We start from the raw sequence: 21,021 nt of genomic DNA on the forward strand, positions 1-21,021 counted from the left end.
GGTTTATCATCTGTCCTTGACAATTTTGGACTCCAGGGTAAAGCCCACTTCTCTTCAGTTCCTGTCTTACCCACTTGATAAAACTTTTTTTTTTGTCAGTGATTGTTTTAGCTAGAATGGCAGCCTCCTTCATGAATATCCTCTTGTCCAAGAGGGAATAGACAAAAAGACGGGTCAACAGTCTGTCCCATCCATGCAATCTCCTCCTGTTCTTCTTCAGACTTGTTCAGCCGCACCCTCGTGCTTTACCCACAGTCCCTTCTCAGTGTCAGTTAATCTCAGTGTACACCTGTCATGTCCTTGCCCTTGGGGTACACATCTCAGGAAAATCCCCCTGGGGGTTGGGGTGCACCTTGATCAGGCTGTTTCTTCTGGGGAAATGACAACAGCTGTCCATGGGCACCTCCTGCCTTTGGTCCTCCCAGCTCAGTCCATTTCTCTGCTTCCCACCAGAGGGGTTTGAGGAAGTCATTCTCTTGCTGGCTCCTCATAGCCTTCTGGATTACTTCTGGATTTCTCAGTATAGCATTCAGACTCTTCTGGATCTGTCTTCTGTGCACACCTCGCTATCCTTGGCTGCATCCTAAGTTCCTCCCATGATTGCATTCCAGGAACAAGCTGTGCCTTCTCTCCTCTGCACCTGCGCCCCTGGGCCTATTCCTTTTATCCCAGAATGCATTGCCACCCCACATCTACTCTTCATGTCTCTCCATTGCCCTCCTAGTCTCTCCTTCTGTCAAAGAGCCTCTCCCTCAAGTTAATGATCCCTCACCACAGTCATGGTCCCTCCAAGTACTTCTGATGTCCTCTGTGCTTACATCAAATATAGAACTTAGGAAACATCAGGGCACTTGTTGAGTCTAGTCACCTGGAAGATTCCTGGGTTGTATCGCTGGGTCTTTAGGGCCTTGCACAGTACCCGGTGCCACTTCAGCAACAGATGAATGAGCTGGGTAGACTGAACGGCCTACCAGATGTCTATCTTCAGTCCTCCTTGTCTCTGATTTAGTCAGTGCTTCACTGGCTAATTACTTGTCCCACTTTCCGCGTATCCATTTGTGTATCCCTTTTCCTTAGGTGAACGAAGCTAAGCTTCTTCACCCTTCGTTGCGTCCTCCTCTCCAACTCGGATCCCCGACTGCAGGAGTGCTGGACTGTCACTGTGCCACCAGAGGGCCATGTGCATGATGCTCCTCACCCTAACTCATTTAGTCCCTCTGTCTGCCCGCTGCTTCTGGTGGTCAGCGTTGCCTCCTTTCAGACCCTGTGTTCACCTTGTTGAGTATGCAGTGGGTGGCGGAACCACACAGAGGAGCACTATTCTAAGTGACTTTAAAACACTGTAATTTGTGCATCTCAAACCACACACACATACACAAATGAACTGTTTACATGTTTACAATAATCATGTTGGTGGTGGTAGTGTTGGGATTGCTATTCCGAGACTGTGAATGTTTCGGTGTCTGTGTGCATATGTGTCATTCCAATTTTGTCATTCTTGAAGTTCTCAGGGATTAGGAGTCTTGGTGGGAGAAAGAAGATGGAAAGGTAGAAGAGGTTAAGTTAAAAACTCTGTATTCCTGAGTTAGAAGAATCACACTGAACCCATGTTGTATATTATTTTAACAAACAAGCAAATAAGCATATTTCTAGCTCTGTTTATGGAAAAGGACTAGAAGCAATGATCAACCATTAGCAAAATTGCATAAAGGCAGCAAGATTGTGGTCTTTAAATATTGAAAGGAACCAGAGCTCTTTTGGAGAAATAGCTGATTCTAAGTTTGGAGTAGGAAATGGGTAAAATAAACTTGGAACTTCTTATAGAGATAGCAAGGAAGCTATCAAATACTACTTGGATTATTGCCAAAAGAACTGAAAAGCATGTTGAAGAGTCTCCCACTGGCTGGCCAAAGATGGGACAATATAAGCATCAATATGGATGATAATGGCAATGAACTGAAACACATCAAGTATTTGTATTAATGAGTTTATCCTGATACTAGACAAAAATAAACCCAACAGATTGCTCATCATTGGAAAATGCTAATGCCCAGCACCTTATTTTGAAAGTGAGTAAAGTTTTAGAACACAGGTGGCAAACACAAGGCCCGAAGGTTGAATCTGGCCCTCCACCTTGTTTTATCTGGACAGGCACCTTGTTTCCACCTGGTGGCAGTGCCAATCTCCTTGACCCTAGTTAAGGAGTGGTTACATTTACACAGTCCTGAAATTACATTGGGCCCTTTGAAGGCAACCACGAGGCTGATATGGCCCCTGGTGAAAATGAGTTTGTCACTCCTGTTTTAGAATCCATATTTATCTCGCCTCCGATGTGAATTGTAGGGTAATAAAACAGTAGTTGAGGTGAAGTTTTGTATGTAAAAAGTTCCAGCTAAGGGGTGACAGAATTGGAATATCATGGTCTTACAACCCCTAGTGAATTAGTGGATATAGGTCCTGAGCACCAAGAGCTACTGATGTGACAGAAATGAGATACACCAGCTATTATATATGTGTGTCCTCAGGGAAACACACACCATAGTCAATGATGAGGTCCTGCCAACAAAACCCAGCCTGGGGCTGATCATGCCTCTGTAAGCAATAACCAGTATATAGGTGACTTCAGACTGAAGTCCAAGTTGAACTGTACCACAGGAGTATAATCAACAGAACCCGGACTGTGGGCACGTAACCTAGTTTCATCAACACATAACTTTCAAGGAAAAGAAAAAGAAATGAATGAAAAGACATTTAAAAGTTGCATCAACTAATTGCCACTTGTGGATCTTATTTGGATCTTAAGACAAATGGTAAGAAAACAGTATTTATGAGACAGAAATGGGATCGCTGACTGGACATTTGATAACATAAGAAAGTATGGATTTTTTAGTTTGTGTACATAATATTAAGAAGAGCCCTTACTTTGGAGATGCATATTGAAATACTTACGGATTACGTGATGTGGTGTCTGGACTCGGCTTCACACTAACATGACAGCAGACCGGGGGATGACAGCTGAAACAGGGTTGGTGTGAGTTGATTGGCACCAGGGGTTCACTGAGTTATTCTGTCTCTTTTGTATATGTTTAAAGTTTTCCATGGGAAAACATTAAAAAAATAAAACAAACATGTTTTGGGTCTTGTCGCATATCCTCTCACCAAATGTGTTCTGTAGCATTGGCTCTCTGAATTCCCAGGGACTCTATTTCTACTGCTTATTCATCCAGCACATATCTTTGAGAAGCCTTTGTCCACACTCCATAGGCAAAAAGGATGGTGCTTGCTATCAGAAGTTTATACCCCGTCCGGAAGACCACCCACGCGTGCGCGGAGCAGCTGTAAACCACAGAGCAGGGAGGCACTGGGGGTGGGATGGGTTCCCAGGCTGCAAGCTGTCTGGGACCTGATTCCTACTCACACCGTGACCCTGCCTCCCCATCATCTCTGTGTTTTCCGATGTGGAGGTTCCTTTTGTAACCAGGCTTGTGTGGGGCGAGGTGGCGGAGATGGGGGCGAAATAAAACACAACAACAATGAAAAAACTAGAGCCATTGGTCATCTAGATTGAGTTGAACATTCCCTGACTAATTAGGATTAAAAAATGATCACAGATTAATGCATGGCTATTATGGAAAACTCTGAAATGCAGCAATCATTATTTACCAGTTAGCACTGATATTTCAACTTCATTCTAGTTAGAAACCCATGTTTCAAGAAACGCCTGTTAGTATCTATATATTTTAGTACATTGCCAATTTGGAAAATACTGTTTACATTTATTACCCATAAATAATTGCCATTTCCTAAGTGCCTTCTCTGCATTTGTGCATACATTTTAGTTGGGGTTCTGAACTATTTTTCTAAACACCGTCTCCACTGTCCAGGGTTTTTTCTGAGCACCGTTACCAGTCAGTCAGTCCACTCTACGCTATATTAATATTAGTGATTAGCTTGAGTGGTTTCTTGAGAGCTTGTTCTCACTTTTTCACCATGAAGTCATGTGTGAATCTAGTTTTAGTTAAAGTAATAAACATTTGTTACATGCTTGGAAAAACTTTCTGACTAGACATGAGCTCATCTAAATGTTCACTTTTCACATATGCTGGTGGAAAAGGATATGGATGGAGAGAGAATTATTTTCTATTTCCTTTATACATCTGAGTGTAAAGTAATTTTCCAAAAACTCATGATATTGTCCCATTTTCTCTTGCTTTCCAAAGCCGTGATTATCTTCAAGTCTGAGTTAACACAGCTGTCTCTCATTACCTCCAGGGCGCAGGCCTCGCTCCCCACCCCCACCCCCGTGCCCTCGGAACAGCGAGGGCGAGTTCTGGGTTCAAAGGGAGCCTTCTGCCTGGCCTGCCCACATTTAGCTCAAGTCCTCCATCCATATAATTGGAAAATGCCATAAAATCAAAATGAGGGGCTGATTTAACCTAGAGACTGGAGAATTATGCCAGTGCGTCTAAATTATTTTTTCTCTTTTGGAGATAAACCACGGTTGCTGACCAGTCCTATAAGAATAACCTTTCATTATTCCATTATGCTTTCTACTATTTACATCACTGAGGTTTTTTATTTTTGCCCCGTTGTTATAATTGAAGAGGCATGTTCCTGCCTCATCCCGGTTGCCCTGGAGACAAGGTACCGTCCCAGTGAGGGCATCTCCTGAGACGGTGGTAGAAACACCCCTCTCCGAGATGCCCACAGAAGGGGAACTGGAGGGAAATGCCTGCACCTGGGGGCTGGTTGGGCACAGGAGGTCTTGGCCACAGTTGGCCACTCTTCAGCCTTTATCTGTAAAGAGAAGGTAGGATTAGATCAGTGGTTCTTGGACTGGTGGCCTTTAGAATTTCCTGGGGAATTTAATAGCAAAGGTTGGGTCTCGCTCCCAGACATTCTGATGAAGTCCATCCTGGAAGGGTCCTGCTTCCTCTTCCTTGTTAAAGCTCCCAGATGATTCTCACGTGAAGGAGTCGGGCCGAAGGCTATCTGAACACCTCTGCATCTCCTGGGTGGCTGAGGCCCATCTGAGCACATCTGACTCACCTGCAGGGCTTGGTAAGCCCAGGTGTCTGGGTCCCACTGTAGACATTCCTAGCTAGAAGTCAGGGGTGGGTCAGGTGTTGGCATATGTAGCAAGTTCCCATGTGTCACTCCTGCTGCCTGAGGTGCCTCCCATGTCCTGCTGTCTGTGATCAGGTCTGCAGGCCAACCCACCAAAGCAGCCCTTTCCAGGGGCGGCGAGTGGCACCAGGCACTCCCCAGGCTCTGCGCACTACCTCCTGCTTGTCCAGTCAGTGCTTAACTCCGGGGGGAGATGCTGCTTCCTTACATTCTGGTACCATTTCCAAGACCTTTGGAACCACTGTCCTTAGCAACTGTCTTTTTGGAACACACAGGGGGCTTTGGACCCTTCACTGGATGGTCTCAGCTGCTGTGGAATGCTTCCTGTTGTTGAAGCTTAGCAAGCTCATGGGGCCTGTCCCGAGGGACCTGTGGGGGGGAGGGCGGGGCCTGGCGATTTTTGAAGAATGAGAATCAGAACACTGTAATATTCCTGACAGGCAGGAGACTCGTTTGCTTTATCTTTATTAGATTGCCCAGAAGGCAAAAATGGGTCTTTGGCAAACAACAATGTGAAGACCAGTTGTAAAATTCCTCTGGCAACCGTTGAGATGCTTCATTTGCATAGAGCAGAACAATCGTTAGGAGTCGGTCCGGCCTCAAAGGCTTGTCCGTAGTTTTAACGGCACAGTCTGGATGGAGGATGGACCTTGACAATATTTGAAGTCTTTTTCTTTTTTCTTCCCCTCTCCTGCCAGGATGACAAGGATTTGGTGCATGAATTTGTGGTGGCTGAAGGTCTGACCTGTTTGATCAAGGTGGGGGCTGAGGCAGACCAAAACTACCAGAACTACATCCTGAGAGGTAAGTTACCGAAGGCCTTGCGGTGGCCAGCCCCTGCTGCTAGAAAGGTCTGGGTCCTCTCCAGGAAGTTCCATACTCACAGCTTGTTACAAGAAATTTGATTAAGCGGTAAGGTGATAAAACCACCCTGTAGCAAAAGATGACACCTCCATTAGATTTTATCAAATTTTAGCCATTAGCGACTGAGCTAATGTTACTGACCTAACGTGAAGTCTCTTCCGGTTACTAAGAAAAAGAATGTGCTATGAACTAGGTTCTTTAAAAATCTCTCTTATTTGATGAGGGAAGGGGAATACCGAGTGGGCTTGGGTAAAGCCTGCATTTCAGCAGAAAGCCACCCCAAACCAAAGAGGCTAACTTATTCTGGGAAAAGAATTTTCTCCAACTTGAGTTATCGCTGGGAACATGTGTCAGAAGTGCCTATTCCCCATGGGACAGATCCTTCCGTTCCTGACTCAGGAGGTGCACCCAGGAACTTGCATTATAAAGAATGATTCTGACATCTACCTCCACAATTCTATTTTTTATAAAGCAATGCGCCTGTGGAGTTTGAAGCACTGCTGACTGTTGCAGTTCATAAAGTTAATGCTCTTTTCATAGTTTTAGGTTTTTTGTTTGTGCACCTTTATATACTCATTTGATCCTATTAAAAACCCTATGAACAGCAGGGCAGGAATTATTAGGTTGAACCCTGTGAAATCAGTGCTATCAACATTTTTGATCTATAAAAGGGGAAATTTGATACAGTTTAACATCTCCATTTTGTAGCTGAAAAATTTGAAACTCGGAGGTGGAACATTTGCCTGATAAAGTCAGTTTCTCTAGTGTGTGGTCAGGCAGGAGCTGGGCCCGGACCCAGGGCACGTCACAGCTGACCAAGGTCCTGTCCCCGTTCTGCGTGCGGGAACCCTGTGCCCGCAACCCCACAGCTCCTTTCCCCCCAATGAAGGAAAAGTACATGACATGCGTGATTTAGCGTCAAGTGTCCATGGTTAGTTGGAGACAGGCAAAAGGAAACGGTCTGCTACAGTTCCTGTTGTGTTTTACCCTGAGAAGTTTCCTTATGTTCTGTGTTGTTCCCCAGCACGTGGGACTGTGAGTCCGCCCTTTTCTCTGCTCCTGGAGAGCCGCTGTAACAAAAGGCAAAAAGCACAGGAGGAAACTTAGTGTTCATTTAAAAAAAAATTTAAGGCTATATTTTCAAGTCAGTGTTCACGTTTCCATAAATTTTGATAAATGTCAAGTGTGTGTGTGTGAGAGAGTGTTCCTCAGCCTCTGGTTTTTATAGCCCGTGATGTTTGTGAGGCTCCCTTTGTCAACTTTCAGTTTTTCCCTGGGTGTGTGATAGACCCTCATTGAGGTTGTTGGAGAGGCTCTATTGGTGAATCTTGTCCTTTCTGTCCTCAGTATGATTAAAACTTTTATATGGAAACTTTCCTGGTAGGTGTAGACAGATTAACCAGAAACTTTGTCCTGCCGTGTTGCCTTCCAACGCAACTGCCTCTGTGTCTCAAGAGACAGTGCAAACCTTCTCAGCCTAATAGTCCGTTCGCACTGTCCAACATCTCAAATGGGGGACGGCACAGGAATCAGGGTGGGAGAGCTTCTTCCTGTTTGTCCAGGTCACCTCTAATATGGATGTTTATGAGTGGAACTACATTGAAGGAAATATACCTAAAATGGCCTGATCTGAATAGAGGGTCCACATTAACAATAAATATATTTTTGTTATGTTTAAAGTATGCTTTAACTTTACAAAGAGAGATATTCTCTAGTGAGTGCTTATGTGAGTGTGCATGCACACGCACCTCTGTATAATTAGTATTAAAATGATCTTCAGGGGTGTCCAACCTTTTCGCGTCTCTGGGCCACAATGGAAGATGAAGAATTGTCTTGGGCCACACATTAAATACATTGCAACATGTAATCACAAAAAATCCCATGTTTTAAGTAAAGTTATGATTTTGTGTTGGGTTGCATTCATAGCCATCCTCAACCACATGGGTCCCATGTTGGACACCCCTGATATGTATTTTTTGGACCCTTATCTAGGAGTGTATATGTTTATTTTTACTGAGTAATCATTAGGGTTAATAGCTACATTCCAGGCTGGTGTGATGGGAGGACTCTGCCACCTGTGGTCAGTCTCCTTTTATGAGGAAGGTCAAATTCTTGTCAGAAGCTCTCTGCAGACCTTCCATGGATTAAAACTGGGTCACATGATCATCGTAGCTGCAAGGGAGGCTGGCAGAGTGAGTAAAGTAAGTCTTCAACATGTCTATAGGATCTTGGAACTATGGTGAAATGATGTAACAAAACCAGTTTTACCATAGATGATTGATATAAACAAGAGTAACATTCCTATGGCCTCTCATGAATGTTATAACAAAATGCTGTTGAATGAAACAGTGTTACTCTAGGACCTGCTGCATTTGGTTTCCTTGTCTTTAAGGGGCAGCAGTAAGAGAATAAAGCATGGCTTTAGACCTGAGGGTTACCAGTGCCTGCCACATAGAGGGAATTAGGAAGAAAAAACTGAGCCCAACTGAGAAGGCATTCTAGAAGGCAGCCATGTGGTGGCCCGGTTGGAGGTAGTGAGGGCCTCCCTGCTGCTGTGGGAATGGTTGGTTGTAGAGCAGGCAGACTAAGCATAATGTCTGCACAAGGTCCTAAATGGGGAATTGTGTGAATTGTCCTTCTTGGGAATGAAGGATGGTATTGACACAGAGTAGGTTCTGTACCTTAGTGAATGCTTATTATTAAGCTTGCAATGCTTTATTAATTTGCAGTGTTCTGACCTGTACCAGAAAGGTGCCAGAGGCAGTTACCAAATGTTTAAGAGTCAGAGCACCCAAGCACAACCAGGGGAGAACCCTGTCAACTGCCTGCTGCTCCTCTGGCTGTGCAGAAAATGACTCATTGTGGACAGCTCTTCCTAATGTGTGAGGAGACTCCACCTTTCCATTGCCATCACCTGGTGGCAGTGTCCGTTTACTGGAGGTCAGAAGTTTTACCGAGTGTTACCTGGGAAATGAGCACATGCTCACTCCCGTTCACGCTGTGACAAGGCACCCTGTTTTCCACACAGGGAGCTGCATTTGCATTCCTGCCCCACTTCAGCTAAGTCTCCGAAGACGCAGGGTCACCACTGCAAACATCAGCGAATTTTGATGTATTTGACCGAAACTCATACCAGGAAAGTACCTTCTGAGGGCTGTAAATGACAGGTTTCTTGGGGTGTGACTTTTGTGTTTTTATACAAAGAAACCATCATTTTTCCTAGGCCACATGTTGAGTCACCCCTTCCTGACTTTGGAAAACTTCGCATGTAGCTTTTTTGTAGGTTGTGATCAGCTGCTGGCTGCCAGTAGACATTTGCAATCAAGGATGACCTTTGGATTGCCTCTTTATTTGCCCAACTGTATTTTGACCATATTACCTTAGATGCCGATCAAGAGAATCTGGAAAGAGTTTTAGTTTTGTAACACACAGGTTCCTGGGGAGAACACAGCGTGCTGCCCAGGAGGGGCACAGAGTCCTTGCGAAGCAGCACCTTTGTGTGGTTTCACGGGGGTGTGGAGGAAGCAGCTTTAAGGGTTGGCCAGTGAGCTCTGGAGTTTAGGGCTGTCCTTGGCTGTGTCCCTTGGGCCTGGGTGATTGATCAGGGTGGGAATGTCATGGCCTGGGGTGTCAGAGCCCCAGAGCCTAAACCCTGGGACAAAAGGGCGTTAAAAAGATGCTGTTAGTACAGGACAGGGAACAGAGCAGCCAAAGAACATATGTGCAGGATCTGTGAACTGGGACAGGGGTGTGGGGATCACTGGAGGGAGTGGGCGGGGCCAGGTGGACGAGGGCAAAGGGAGAAAAATTGGGACAAGGCTAAAAGCATGAACAATAAAATATAATTAAAAACGCACAAAGGATGATATTACAAACCACAAGGCGGGTGACTGTCACAGTGCCATGGAGGAGCGTGCCCTTCATGAAGTTACTTACCTCGGGAGCTCCGTCAGGGAGGCCACGTGCGAGGCCCCGGATCCAAAGGCAACAAGAGCATTTGGAGAACCCAGCGCTTTCCACATCTGCTTTTAGAACTCCTTTAATTTATCTTTCTTTTTGCACTCAGCCCTCTGTCAGCTCCTCTTTTAAAGCCCAGGAATCTGTTGCTTTTCGCAGAGGATGTATCTGCTGAGAAGTAAAGATAGGTTTTGAATTACGGTGTAGCCAAGTGTTCTCCAAAAAATGTGAGCCGGCTGCTGGGAATAGGTCTTAAATGTACAACATGTAGAAATAATATTTATCTGGCTTATTATTCTTGGATGGTTCCAGCTAATGATCTAAAGTTTTTTTTTGTGATAGCCAGTGTTTAATATAAATCTACTGTGGAATTTGTACCTCACAATTATTCTTATTGAAGTAGGACCTAGAGTGGTATATTCCTGGGAACTTAAACTTTCCACACACGTACTGAGCCTTCAGCCGTGGGCCATGTTGGCCTCGGGGACGTGACAAGGAAACCAAAATACAGTTTCCCGACCTGGGAAAGCTCCTGGGTGGGGCTGCACGTGGCCCATTTTATGTGTTGTATCGCATCTGTCTGAAATGTTTAGAGACTGCATACAAGTGATCCGCTTTGGGAGAGAAGAGAGGACAGAGGCAAGGGGCTTCAGTGAGACCAGCCAGCTTTTCTGGCTGTACCACGAGGGAGAGCCAGGGAGGGGTCTAGATTTACATGGAGAAACTTGACTTTATCCTAAAGCAAGCTCCTTGCTAAGCATAAAATGCCACCTCGGCCATGATCAAAGCTGGATAAGATCTTACAACTTCTTTAGTCCAATCCTTTCATTGTAGGAGAACACTGCAGATATTTTGTTTGCCTCTACAGTGTGTTTTTAAGAAACGTTTTAATGGTTGCCAATATTAAAAATGAGATATTTAATCCAGATTTTAGATTTTTTTTTGCAAAAATGACAACCTGAGGACTCCAGGACCTTGCCAAATGTCAACTATATTGTACTATAGGAAAAGAATGCCTTGATTTCTAGGGGACAGCTTAACGAGGGTCAGGACTTCTGGACACTTGGTTTCTGTGGCATCTGCATCACCAGGAACAGAAATATTACAGACAGCATAGGAAGAAGCTATGATGTTACAAGGAGAGGCACAAAATGATGAAGTAGTCATTAAATCAACGTCCTCCATCTCAAAAACTTGAAGTGCTGTGTTTCCGCGTTTCAGAGCAGAGGAGGAGAGCAAAGGTCTGGTTCACACTGTCCGCAGGGGTTAGGGACAGGCCCAAAGTGGTCCCCCAGGGAGGACCCGGGAGCAGGAGAGGAGCTGCTTCCTCCCTGAACTGGGGGTGGATGCTTGGCTGCTGTGGTCCCCGCTGAACAGCCCGGCCTGGCCGGCCCCTGTCCCCTGGCTCTAGTCCTGGGCACATCTGCAGGCTTGAGGGACATTTCTCTCTTCTGCCTTTTTTTTTCAGTTTTTATTTTAATTGTTGTTCATGTACAGTTTTCTGTTTTTCACTCCCATCCCAGCCCACTCCCTGCCTTTTTTTTTTTTTTAGTTAAAAGATTTTATTTATTTTTTAGAGAGAGGGAAAGGGAGGGAGAAGGGGAGAGAAACATTCGAGAGATACATCAGTCAGTTGCCTCTCAGCACACCCCCAACTGGGGCCCGGCCCGCAGCCCAGGCTGTGCCCTGACTGGAATCAAGCTGGCAGCCTTTAGGTTTGCAGTCTGGCAGTCAGTATACTGAACCACCCAGCCAGGGCTTTTTTGATTTTTTTTTAATCCTCACCTGAGGATATTTTCTCATTGACTGCACAAGGAGAGGGAGGAAGAGAGACAGGGAGGAAGAGAGATAGGGAGGAAGAGAGACAGGGAGGAAGAGAGACAGGGAGCGTGAGAGAACGGATGCAGTGAGAACCATCGACATGAAAGAAACATGGACCAGCTGCCTTTCACATGTGCCCCAACTGGGAATTGAACCTACAACCCTTTGGTGTACAGGATGACACTCCAACCAACTGAGCTACCAGGCCAGAAGGGCCTTCTCTTCTGCCTCTTGCTGTGAGCTTTCTGTGCGTAGTCAGGATGTCAGGGATGACTTGTGGCAGCCACATGGCCCAGGTGTGGGTGACACAGCTGCACAACTGGCCTGCTGGTGCCTGTCCCCAGCCCCTGGGGGCCGAGGCCAGTGTGGAGGACGAAGTCTTGCCACACTTGATGCTTCTCCTTTGGCTGATTTGGGGTAATAGGCTGTTCCCAGGAGGGAGTCAGGTCAGCTGGCACAAATTGGCAGCCCGTGGGACGGAATAGAACCTGTAGGTATTTTCTTTGCCCAATCTAGCACATTAAAAGATTTTAAAATAATCACGAATACTTAAAAATGATGAGATTTGACCTAGACAACACAGATTTCTGGCTTCTCTTGAGAAACCGAACATGTGAGCCAACACCGGGCCCTCATGCACGGCCACAATTAGCTGGAGTCCAAAGGAGCTGCGCCCTTTACTCAGGCACGTGGGCTCTGCTTACCACAGTCCCTACCACTCCCTGTTGTGTGCGCCCGGGATTGCTCCACTTATTTTGTTTCCTCTGTGCCTCATGGGCATATATGCGAGGCCTCCAACTAAAGACATCACAGTCTGTGAAATGAGACTCACAGTTATCTAAAGGAGAAAAGCCCGACTGTGTTATAGTCGGACAGAAACTGCGATATCATCGCTACTTTGGGAACTTGGCTCTCTAGTCCAACACGGAGATTTTTTAATCCCCCCCACCTTTTACCCCTGGCACTTTGAATACATGCAAAGCTCAGCACTGTCTTCTTCCTCGCCCCCGCTCAGCCCCCCGGTGATGTTCTGAGGATAGGCCTCCTGTCACTGTGTGGAGGGCGGTAACCCAGAGTCTGAAGAGCCTGGCTTGGGAGATGGAAGCCGAGAGTAGGCGGAGCCACTGGCTGAGATGAGAGTTTGGGGACAAGGTTCCCCATTGGAAACTTGCTGCATTGGCTGAACTCGTAATGTGGTTGCACTTGTAATGTGGTAACAGCAAGGCTTTTGTCTCAGACCTGTAAGCCTCAGACTCCACCCCAGGCCTGGGGTGATCAGTCTTCGTGGTCTCTGTCATTCCTGATAATTCAGGGCACATTTATTCCTACCCGTGGACTCTGTAGTCATTTTTATAAAGTGGTATGTAGCTTTGGTTATCATTGGCTTACATGTGTCAATCACTTGGGGAAGAATTAACAACTTTCTTTGAAAGTTCCACACCATTGCTTGCATGTACTTCCATATCCTGGGACAAACCCTTTCAAGAACATAGTCCCCATCTAACTGTTGTGTGTGGTGTCTGTTTCCTTCTCTTTTGTTACAGGGTTCTGTGCATATCCCCATGGTGTTTTTGAATTGATTTTTTTCTTATTTATTCATTTTTAAATTGGGCCTGATATTTACCCCATAATAGAGTGAGAGGCTTCTCTTGGGTCCCTCTCCTGTTTATTTCATGAACGTGGCTTGGGCATGCCGTCTGCTAAGCAGGGCCTTCCTCACCCTCCTCGGGGGTGTTGTGCTTTCTTTGGGAGCTCTGTGTCTAGGGCTGGTTTCTTCAGTTGTGGCAGCTACTTGGCCAATACAGTCAGTCTCGTGTGAAGACCCATTTCTGAGGCAGAGTTAGTCTCCTCTTCCTCTGTGTTTACAAGTTTGAAACTCTTCTTTCGAGCGCTTACACCAGTGGCATGCTGGCTGGGAACTTGGTCTGCAGGTTCTGGGCATTCACCACCTGTGGCCTGTGGGCTGAGAAGCCGGACCACTCATAGGCAGGGGATGTGGTCTTCACATTTTGCTTGTTTTTTCTTAGCCCCATGTTTGTTTGAAACTTCTGCTTTTGGCATCTGATATTCTCCATGCCCTGGCGTGTCTGACCTTGGCCTGACCTTTTGGCTTAACCGCTTGGCACACTAGTAGGGATGTGGCTACGAGGCTGAGGGTTTGGCTACCTGTGGGAGGGTTTGATCGGGGGCAGGAGAGCAGCAGCCCTCTCTGCTTGGGGAAGGAGGCTGAGTCACTCTTGCTGCTGCTGTGAGTGCATGGTGACAGAAATGATACCTCCGAACGTCCCGTCTTTGGCCTCTCTTGCCACCCCCTGTATCCCCACTTCAAATCAGGCCTGCTCCCCTTTTAAAAACCTGGTCAGAGAATAGCTGAGAGCTGCACTTGTGCCCCTCACCTTCTAGGCAATTCCTCTTGGAGAGTTCACGTCTCCCATTGGCCTGCCCAGACCTTAGCATGTTGTGGGCTTGCTGGGCTTTTGTAATTACTTTCTGCAGCACTCCATTTCCCAGGAGAGGACGTTGTCATCACTGGTGTATCTAGATGGACCCCTCAAAGTCAGTGGTGTGAGGTTGGCTACCCCCAGCCTCAGGGCTCATGGGATTTCTTCTTCACTGGTGCTTCTCATGGGTCCTTTGGGTAGATTGGTTGGACGGTGGTTTGAAGGCTTCTGTTGCACTGCATTTTTTTTTCTGGAAGTGCCAAATAATCTGAGTGAGCCTCGTGTGTAGTCTATGCCCCAGCACACCCTCCGTCCTCAGTGCCATGTGCAGGAACTCAGTGGCCAGGTGGGCAAGGCGGCTGCTGCCTGAGGATGCAAAGGAAGGCCAGAGCCCGTCCAGACCTTCGAAGGGGGAAACCTGCTTTTGTTTTTCTCCTCTGGGTTCTCAGGTGAGGCAGGAAGGTGCTGGGCCAGACCCGGGTGAGGTAGGTGGCATGCGTGGTCCTGAGCCCCTCACCGCATTTGACAGCAAGTAGGATATTTGCCCTCAGTCTCAAACTCTAGGTGGATACTTCCAGCTTTAAGCATGATTTTAGTTTTGTGTTTGTTTGGTTGGTTGTTCTTTTCTTACCCTCTTTCAAAGTATTTTACCCCTATAATTAGAAAGTGCTTTTCTCTTGGTAACTTTGCTCTATGATTCATAAGGCTTTTAAGTTTTAATTTTTCTAAAGTAAAAATGAATGATTAATTATTAATACTCTGGAATATAGTGAGCATTAAGTAGTAACAGAAATATTTCCTGTAGAGCAGTCTTTATAAAGCAATATACTGTAGGTCTACTTGGCGAACGTTATCGTCAGCCTGGAACATCATTAGACCAAATCATGTGAAATTGCTGTCATTTGACCATTTTTTCCCTGCAGAAATGGCAAAGTGAAATGGTTTAACTTAAATTATTATAATTTAATCTCAACCTCTTTCCTAGACTGATTACTTTGTCCCTTTAACTTTTACCTTACAATCTGTATAAAGTCACATTTAGGCCAGTTTGCACACAACTGTGCTCCCTCCCCCCCAAAAACAACCCCTTGTAATTTTTTGTGGTCACGTCTCCGAGCACTTCAACGTGAAGAGCCATTCCTAGCCAGTCTCAGCCAAAGAGATTTCTTCAGCATTTTCATCTCCACTGGAAGCCTTCGTCTTCTTCCCTTCACATGAGAAAAGAAAGAAGAAAGAAACCCAGTTATTTGGCCATTCCTATATGTGGCACTTTCTAAGGCCGAATCTCACTGTCATGTATTCTTTAGGAGTTTTTCCACTTTATTCATACTGAAGATGCACCTCTCACGCCATCCTTGTCTGCTTGCTTGGTAGACGTATACAGAGGAACAGCCGACTGGGTGTGCCCTTAATCACAGTCATTACCTCTCCTGCTGTTAACTGTCTCTCCTGGTCTTCTCTCATAGGGCTCTACTTACAAATCCAAGTTCATGATAGAACAGAAGGTCTTAAGCAAATTTTAAACCCAACCCTAAACATGGATTAAAACTATTTTCTTGCCTGGGATTTGCCGGGGCATGTCAGTTGCTATGTTCATACACTGCATTTTGGAGTGTTGAGGGTCCTTGGTAGACTGGGCCAGCCTGCTGGCAGATTGCCACTCTTTGTCCTGAGAATGTGGCTTCCTTGCCATTGATATGCACAAGACCCCAGCTCAAGTCACTCTGTGGTGTCCCAGGTGTGTGGAGCCAGCCCTGACCCAGGTATCCTCAAGGCCCCATGTCCATACCTCAACACTGCATCATTGCATGCCAGTCAGCGCCCCAACTGCTGCTTGATTCCGTGTCCCTGTGGGGGACACAGTCCTCCATCACATTTAAGTCAGCTACCTGGGACCTCTCAACCCCCCTCTCTCACTCACCGTCTGTAATCATCCACCACCAAATTCCGGCTTCTCTACCCCTCACTCCTTTCTCCCTTTCAAGTCCTTACATCTCTTTTCCTTTCCAGTTGTAGTTTCTGAGTTCAGACCATCCTTTTTTCCTTCCTAATGTTCTCTATGAGCTAATTAGTCTCTCTGACTTCATTTCTGCTTCCCTTTGGTCCATTTTATACTCAGGCAATAGGCCAATGGGGACGGCCTCCTCCATCCCTGGTGTAGACCCTTCAGTGGCTCCTCATCCTCAGGAAGAAGTCCTGGCCTTTCCACGTGGGCAGAATGTCTGTGTGGCTAGTGTAGCAGTCCAGGCCATTTCGGTTTTCTCTCTGGCCTCGGTATTGCCTACGAGTCCCTACCTCACTGGGTTCACGCTTTACCCTTTGCTTTCTGTTTGTGTTTAGAATGGGGCTAAGATGCCATATTCCCCAGGAGACCTTCTCTTGTACCCCGATATTTTGGCCCTCTGTGCATGCCCTGGTATTGACACTTACCTCATGTAGTAAATTACCTCACGTAATAAAAAATAAATATTTGTTGCAAGTACACTGGAGGTCAGAGACCCTTGGCTAATTCCCTCTACCACACTTGGCTACCTGAGTGCGTGCCAGTTTCCGTCCTTGATGCCGGGCACATTTTAGGAGCTCAGTGAAAATTTGCTAGAGGAGAGACTAGGTGAATGACAGAATGTCTGCCAGGAAGAGAACCCATGGTCCCTGAGGAAGCTACTGGTTTATACTGAGGATTTGGGAGAACTTGGCTTTGCTAACCTGAAGCTTTAGCTCACCAGATTGTTTTATTTCTGAGGCACAATAGCACATGTTATTTGTTTTTGGTACTAAGAAAAAAATGCTAAACTATTGAATTATGGTTTGATAATTTTGCTTGTTCAGTAGATCAAGATGGCGTATATGTTGATTTTAAATGGCATGGTTTCTGAAGATCAGATCCATGCAAAAATGGATCATACCGCATAACCTGTTTTGTATCTCAGGGAGTTATCTATCTGCCTCTGAAATAGATGGATTAGGAATTCCTCGGTAGCAGGAAGAGCGTTGTCATAGCCTCCGTGGTCCCAGCTCCAGCCTGATCCTGTTGCCTCAGACACTTAACAGCTATTTGATTAAAGCAACTAAATGAATGAATGAGTGGGAGGGGAATACCCAGGGCCATGCCACAGAGCTGTCTTGGTCTTATGTAGTGCTTTGTGAGTGAATGATGGTGGGTAAGCACATACTTTACACTGGGAGCTGGGTGTGCATGATGAGAAGATGCGGAATGGGGCGATGCAGTAAGACAAGTGATTGGGAGCATTTTCACTTGATTTAGTTTTCAGTATCCTCATGATCTCAACCATGTTATCCCTTACTTCCCTTTCTCTGCCTCTCCTTTCCTCTGGCACTCAAAACTGGGTTCCCCCAAAGCTACTCTGGTGCCAGGTTGACCTGATGTTTCTTGAGCCAGTTCCCGCAGGGAGAACTGTGTTCCATGGACCCCGCTGCACACACTTGCCTCCCCCAGGGCTTCCATGGCTCCAGGCTTCCCTGAAACACTACTAGGGCTTCCTAATTATCCCGGAATTAGAACTCCAATCTTTACTCGCCCAGGTCAGTCTGTCCTTGAGACTCGGCTTGAGCCCATAAGGGTTTAAATAGGGGGTAAGTTTAGATGTAGTTAGTTATGTAGGGGTTGTTTTTGGAGGAAAGGACAAACCTGTTGCTTTTAAAGGGAGACTAGGAGCAATGAGTAGGAGTTACAGGAAAGTAGTTTTTTGACTGAAGACAAGCTGCTAGAACAGAGTTGGAAAATTAGTTTATTTTTTTTGCCAACATAAACTGATCAGTGGTGACTTTCTGGAGCATTCTGTTGAGGATTCTGAAGCCACATCCAGCATCAGCAGGAAAGAGTGCCACGACCAATTCTTGATGTCTGTCAGCAGCCGGGGAGTAGGGAGTGAGAGCAGGAATACCATATATGGTGTTTGTTTATTCTGGGGAATATTAGGCATTTTCAGAATGCTTGTTGAGTTGATCCTCAGACAGGTGTGTGACAGTTTTCTAACCACAAAACTTTGTATTGGAACCAGCAGGGACCAGATGACCTTCTAGGGCCATGAGACTTGGGATGGGGAACAGAGAGAGGGATGACCTCTTAGATCCCTTCCAACTCTAGGTTCTGTGTTTCTGAGTAAAATAGAAAAAGCAAAAGTGATGAAGTCAGAGTTTTCTGGCTCTCCTTCTTCATTCATGTTCTGTCTTCATTGCTGTAGGATCCACAGGCTCTCCCCAAGCATATATTGCCCTGTTTTAGCTTCAAAGAAGGCCCTTTGGTTACGTGACATAGAGCCCAGCCAACTCATTGCGAAGGAAGGTAAGCTGCTCTCAGTCACTAAGGGGCTGCTGTTCACGTTGATCCGCAGAATTTGAAGGATTGACAGCGTGACTATTGGTTTATATCCAGGAATTCCTATGTCCATGTCGAGGTCTGGAGACAGTGGTGGGTTTGCTGCTCCTCCAGAGCTTGAGGGAGCTTTGACTACAGCAGGGGAAGTGACATGCGCAGCGTGGTGGGCAGAATTCCAAGGGGACTCAACAGGCTTCTGCCCCCTGCTGCACATCCTGTGTAGTCCTCGCCCCTTGGGTGTGGGCGAGACCTGCGATCATGATGGATCATGATGGATCTGTGAATATCACGGAGCCGTGATTAGGCCACATTATTTGGCAAAGATGAAGGGGTTCTGCAGATGTAAATAAAGTCTCAAATCAGTTGAGTTTGGGTTAGATAAAAGGGCAGTTACCCTGTGTGGGACAGGCCTGAACAGGTGAAGCCTTAAAAGAGAATCTACAAATCATAGACACTTTCTTCTGCTGACTTGGAAGAAGCCAGTTGCCATGAGTTCTACAGCTGCAAGGAAATGAATGCTGCCAACAACCGCATAGGCTTGGAAGGGGACCCCAAGCCTCAGATGGGACCACAGCCCCATCTGACACCTTGATTGCAGCCTTGTGAGACCCTGAGCAGAGGACCCAGCTAAGCTGTGCCTGGACTCCTGCCCCATGGAAATTGTGAGATAATATGTGTTGTTCTGAGCTGCTGAGTTTGTGGCAATTTGTTATATAGCAATAGAAAACAAATGCAGTTAATATAAAAGTTGTAATACAAAGCCATCTGGGCATGCAAAAGTTGTTGCAAAATACTCTGTGACCTCAGAAGAGGCAGAGGTCTTTGGAAGGATGTTAGGAGATTTCATGCAGGCAACTTCTTATTTTCTTCCTGGGTTTCCTAGGCAACCACGTGCCATCCATCTAAACTGAATGTCCCTCCATGTCCCTGCTGTTTCTTGTGTGAGCCTTTCAGGCGGTCTACTTAGACCCCTCACTCCAGTGGTGGTGACTCATTTGGTTCTCTCAAAAAAACTTTGGTGACATCTGTGTCACTCAGTTAAAGGGCTCTCTCCTGCACCCCAATGAGAACTAAAGAAGAAGGTGATTGAAAAGAAAATTCGGCATTTCCGGTATGCCAGTGTCAGGAGAGAACATGGCAGTCCTGTAAGGGCTGGGTCATCACCTATAAAGACGGGCAACTGGGGCACGAGGGCTCTGTGGCAAGTCGTGATCCCATTCAGAGGTGCCTTTGCCTCTGTCTTTGCATCCCTACCGTCCATTCCTTCACCTGCTCATGCATCCAGCACGCGCCTTATGCAGAGAACTGCGGTGGGAGGGCTCAGGCTGAGGCCCCTCACCGCAAGGAACTTGGCAGTGACCCTAGGATAGGAGCCATCAAGTAAAGATGGATATACAGAAAAACACTGTATTAAGTTAGGTTTTGGATGAAAATCCTTAGGTCCTGTGTTTTTCCTCTCTAATTGCTTGCATCAGCATTATGTTTCCGAAGGTGGCCGATGCATTTTAAGTAGTTCAGTCCTATATCATCCATTTCAAGGGCACAGGAAGCTATTTTAGTTGCTCTTTGCTCAGTCATTCAAGATGTTTGCTTTCCATAATTCAGCTTTTCTTTTTCATAGAATCAGCTTAACGTATCACGTTTCATGGGAATTTCGTAAAACATGAGCTGTGGTACTTGAATCAACTGTTCATTCTCATGTAGGCAAGAAAACAGCACAAAGGTTTCTAGGCATTATCAGGCTTGCAAAGAAAGGAAATATGTAATTTTATGGTTTTGTTTCTGAATTCCACATGGATTACAAAATTCCTGTTACATCAGTTGAAGTCCTAATGTGAGGGTTGCTTGGAACTGAGAAGGGCTGACCCTTTTATAAATTATGGTTGAAATAGTAGTAACCTTCTTAACCTCTTAGAAAGCACTGTCCGTTCCCCACCTGGTGGGACAAGCAGATATTCCGCGAAGGCCACATCTGGGTGCTGTGCACTGGGAAAGGGGACAGTGGCTACTGCCTGCTCTTCGTTACCTGGTGGAGGGTTCCTGAGAGCAGTTTCTGGCCTAAGTCCCTTTTGATTGTTCCCCTGGGAGCTGTGCCTGGTCGATGTCTGAGCAAGGTGTGCTGTTGTCCTTTTTAAGCTCTTCTGACTAGTCCTGCACTGAGAAGTGAGTATAAAAGGCCTGCCCGGAAAAAGCCCAGCCATTGTTAATGTAATGAGAGTGGCTTGCGCAATGCTGATGTAACCTGGCAGCCAAGGAGAGTGGGCTGGAGTGCATGTGTGAATAATGATGACTTCACTGTACTAGTCAGTGGGGGCGGTAGACACCATTGAATGAGCGTGTGCACTGTGTGGCTGTCGCATTCAAAATGACCAAACCAGTAGAGCAATGAATCTGCATCACATTTTATGTTAAGCTTAAACATTCCTCAGCAGTGACTATTTGCATGATTCAGAAGGCTGCAGCCATGGGCCA

At 46.1% G+C, this 21,021-nt stretch overlaps 1 protein-coding gene across 8 annotated transcripts in view; it reads left to right on the forward strand.

Moving 5' to 3' along the window:
• FHOD3 (formin homology 2 domain containing 3) overlaps positions 1-21,021 on the forward strand; it is a 438,646-nt gene that overhangs the window by 190,638 nt on the left and 226,987 nt on the right. For all 8 annotated transcript variants that reach the window (XM_037033114.1, XM_037033132.1, XM_037033123.1 and 5 more), the window contains exon 5: positions 5,826-5,931. In XM_037033114.1, the coding sequence (XP_036889009.1) occupies positions 5,826-5,931 (106 nt within the window). The remainder of the gene's footprint in view (positions 1-5,825; positions 5,932-21,021) is intronic.

Source organism: Sturnira hondurensis, unplaced genomic scaffold, assembly GCF_014824575.4.
Source record: "Sturnira hondurensis isolate 20B ecotype Veracruz unplaced genomic scaffold, ASM1482457v3 Scaffold0001872, whole genome shotgun sequence".
NCBI classification, from domain to species: domain Eukaryota; kingdom Metazoa; phylum Chordata; class Mammalia; order Chiroptera; family Phyllostomidae; genus Sturnira; species Sturnira hondurensis.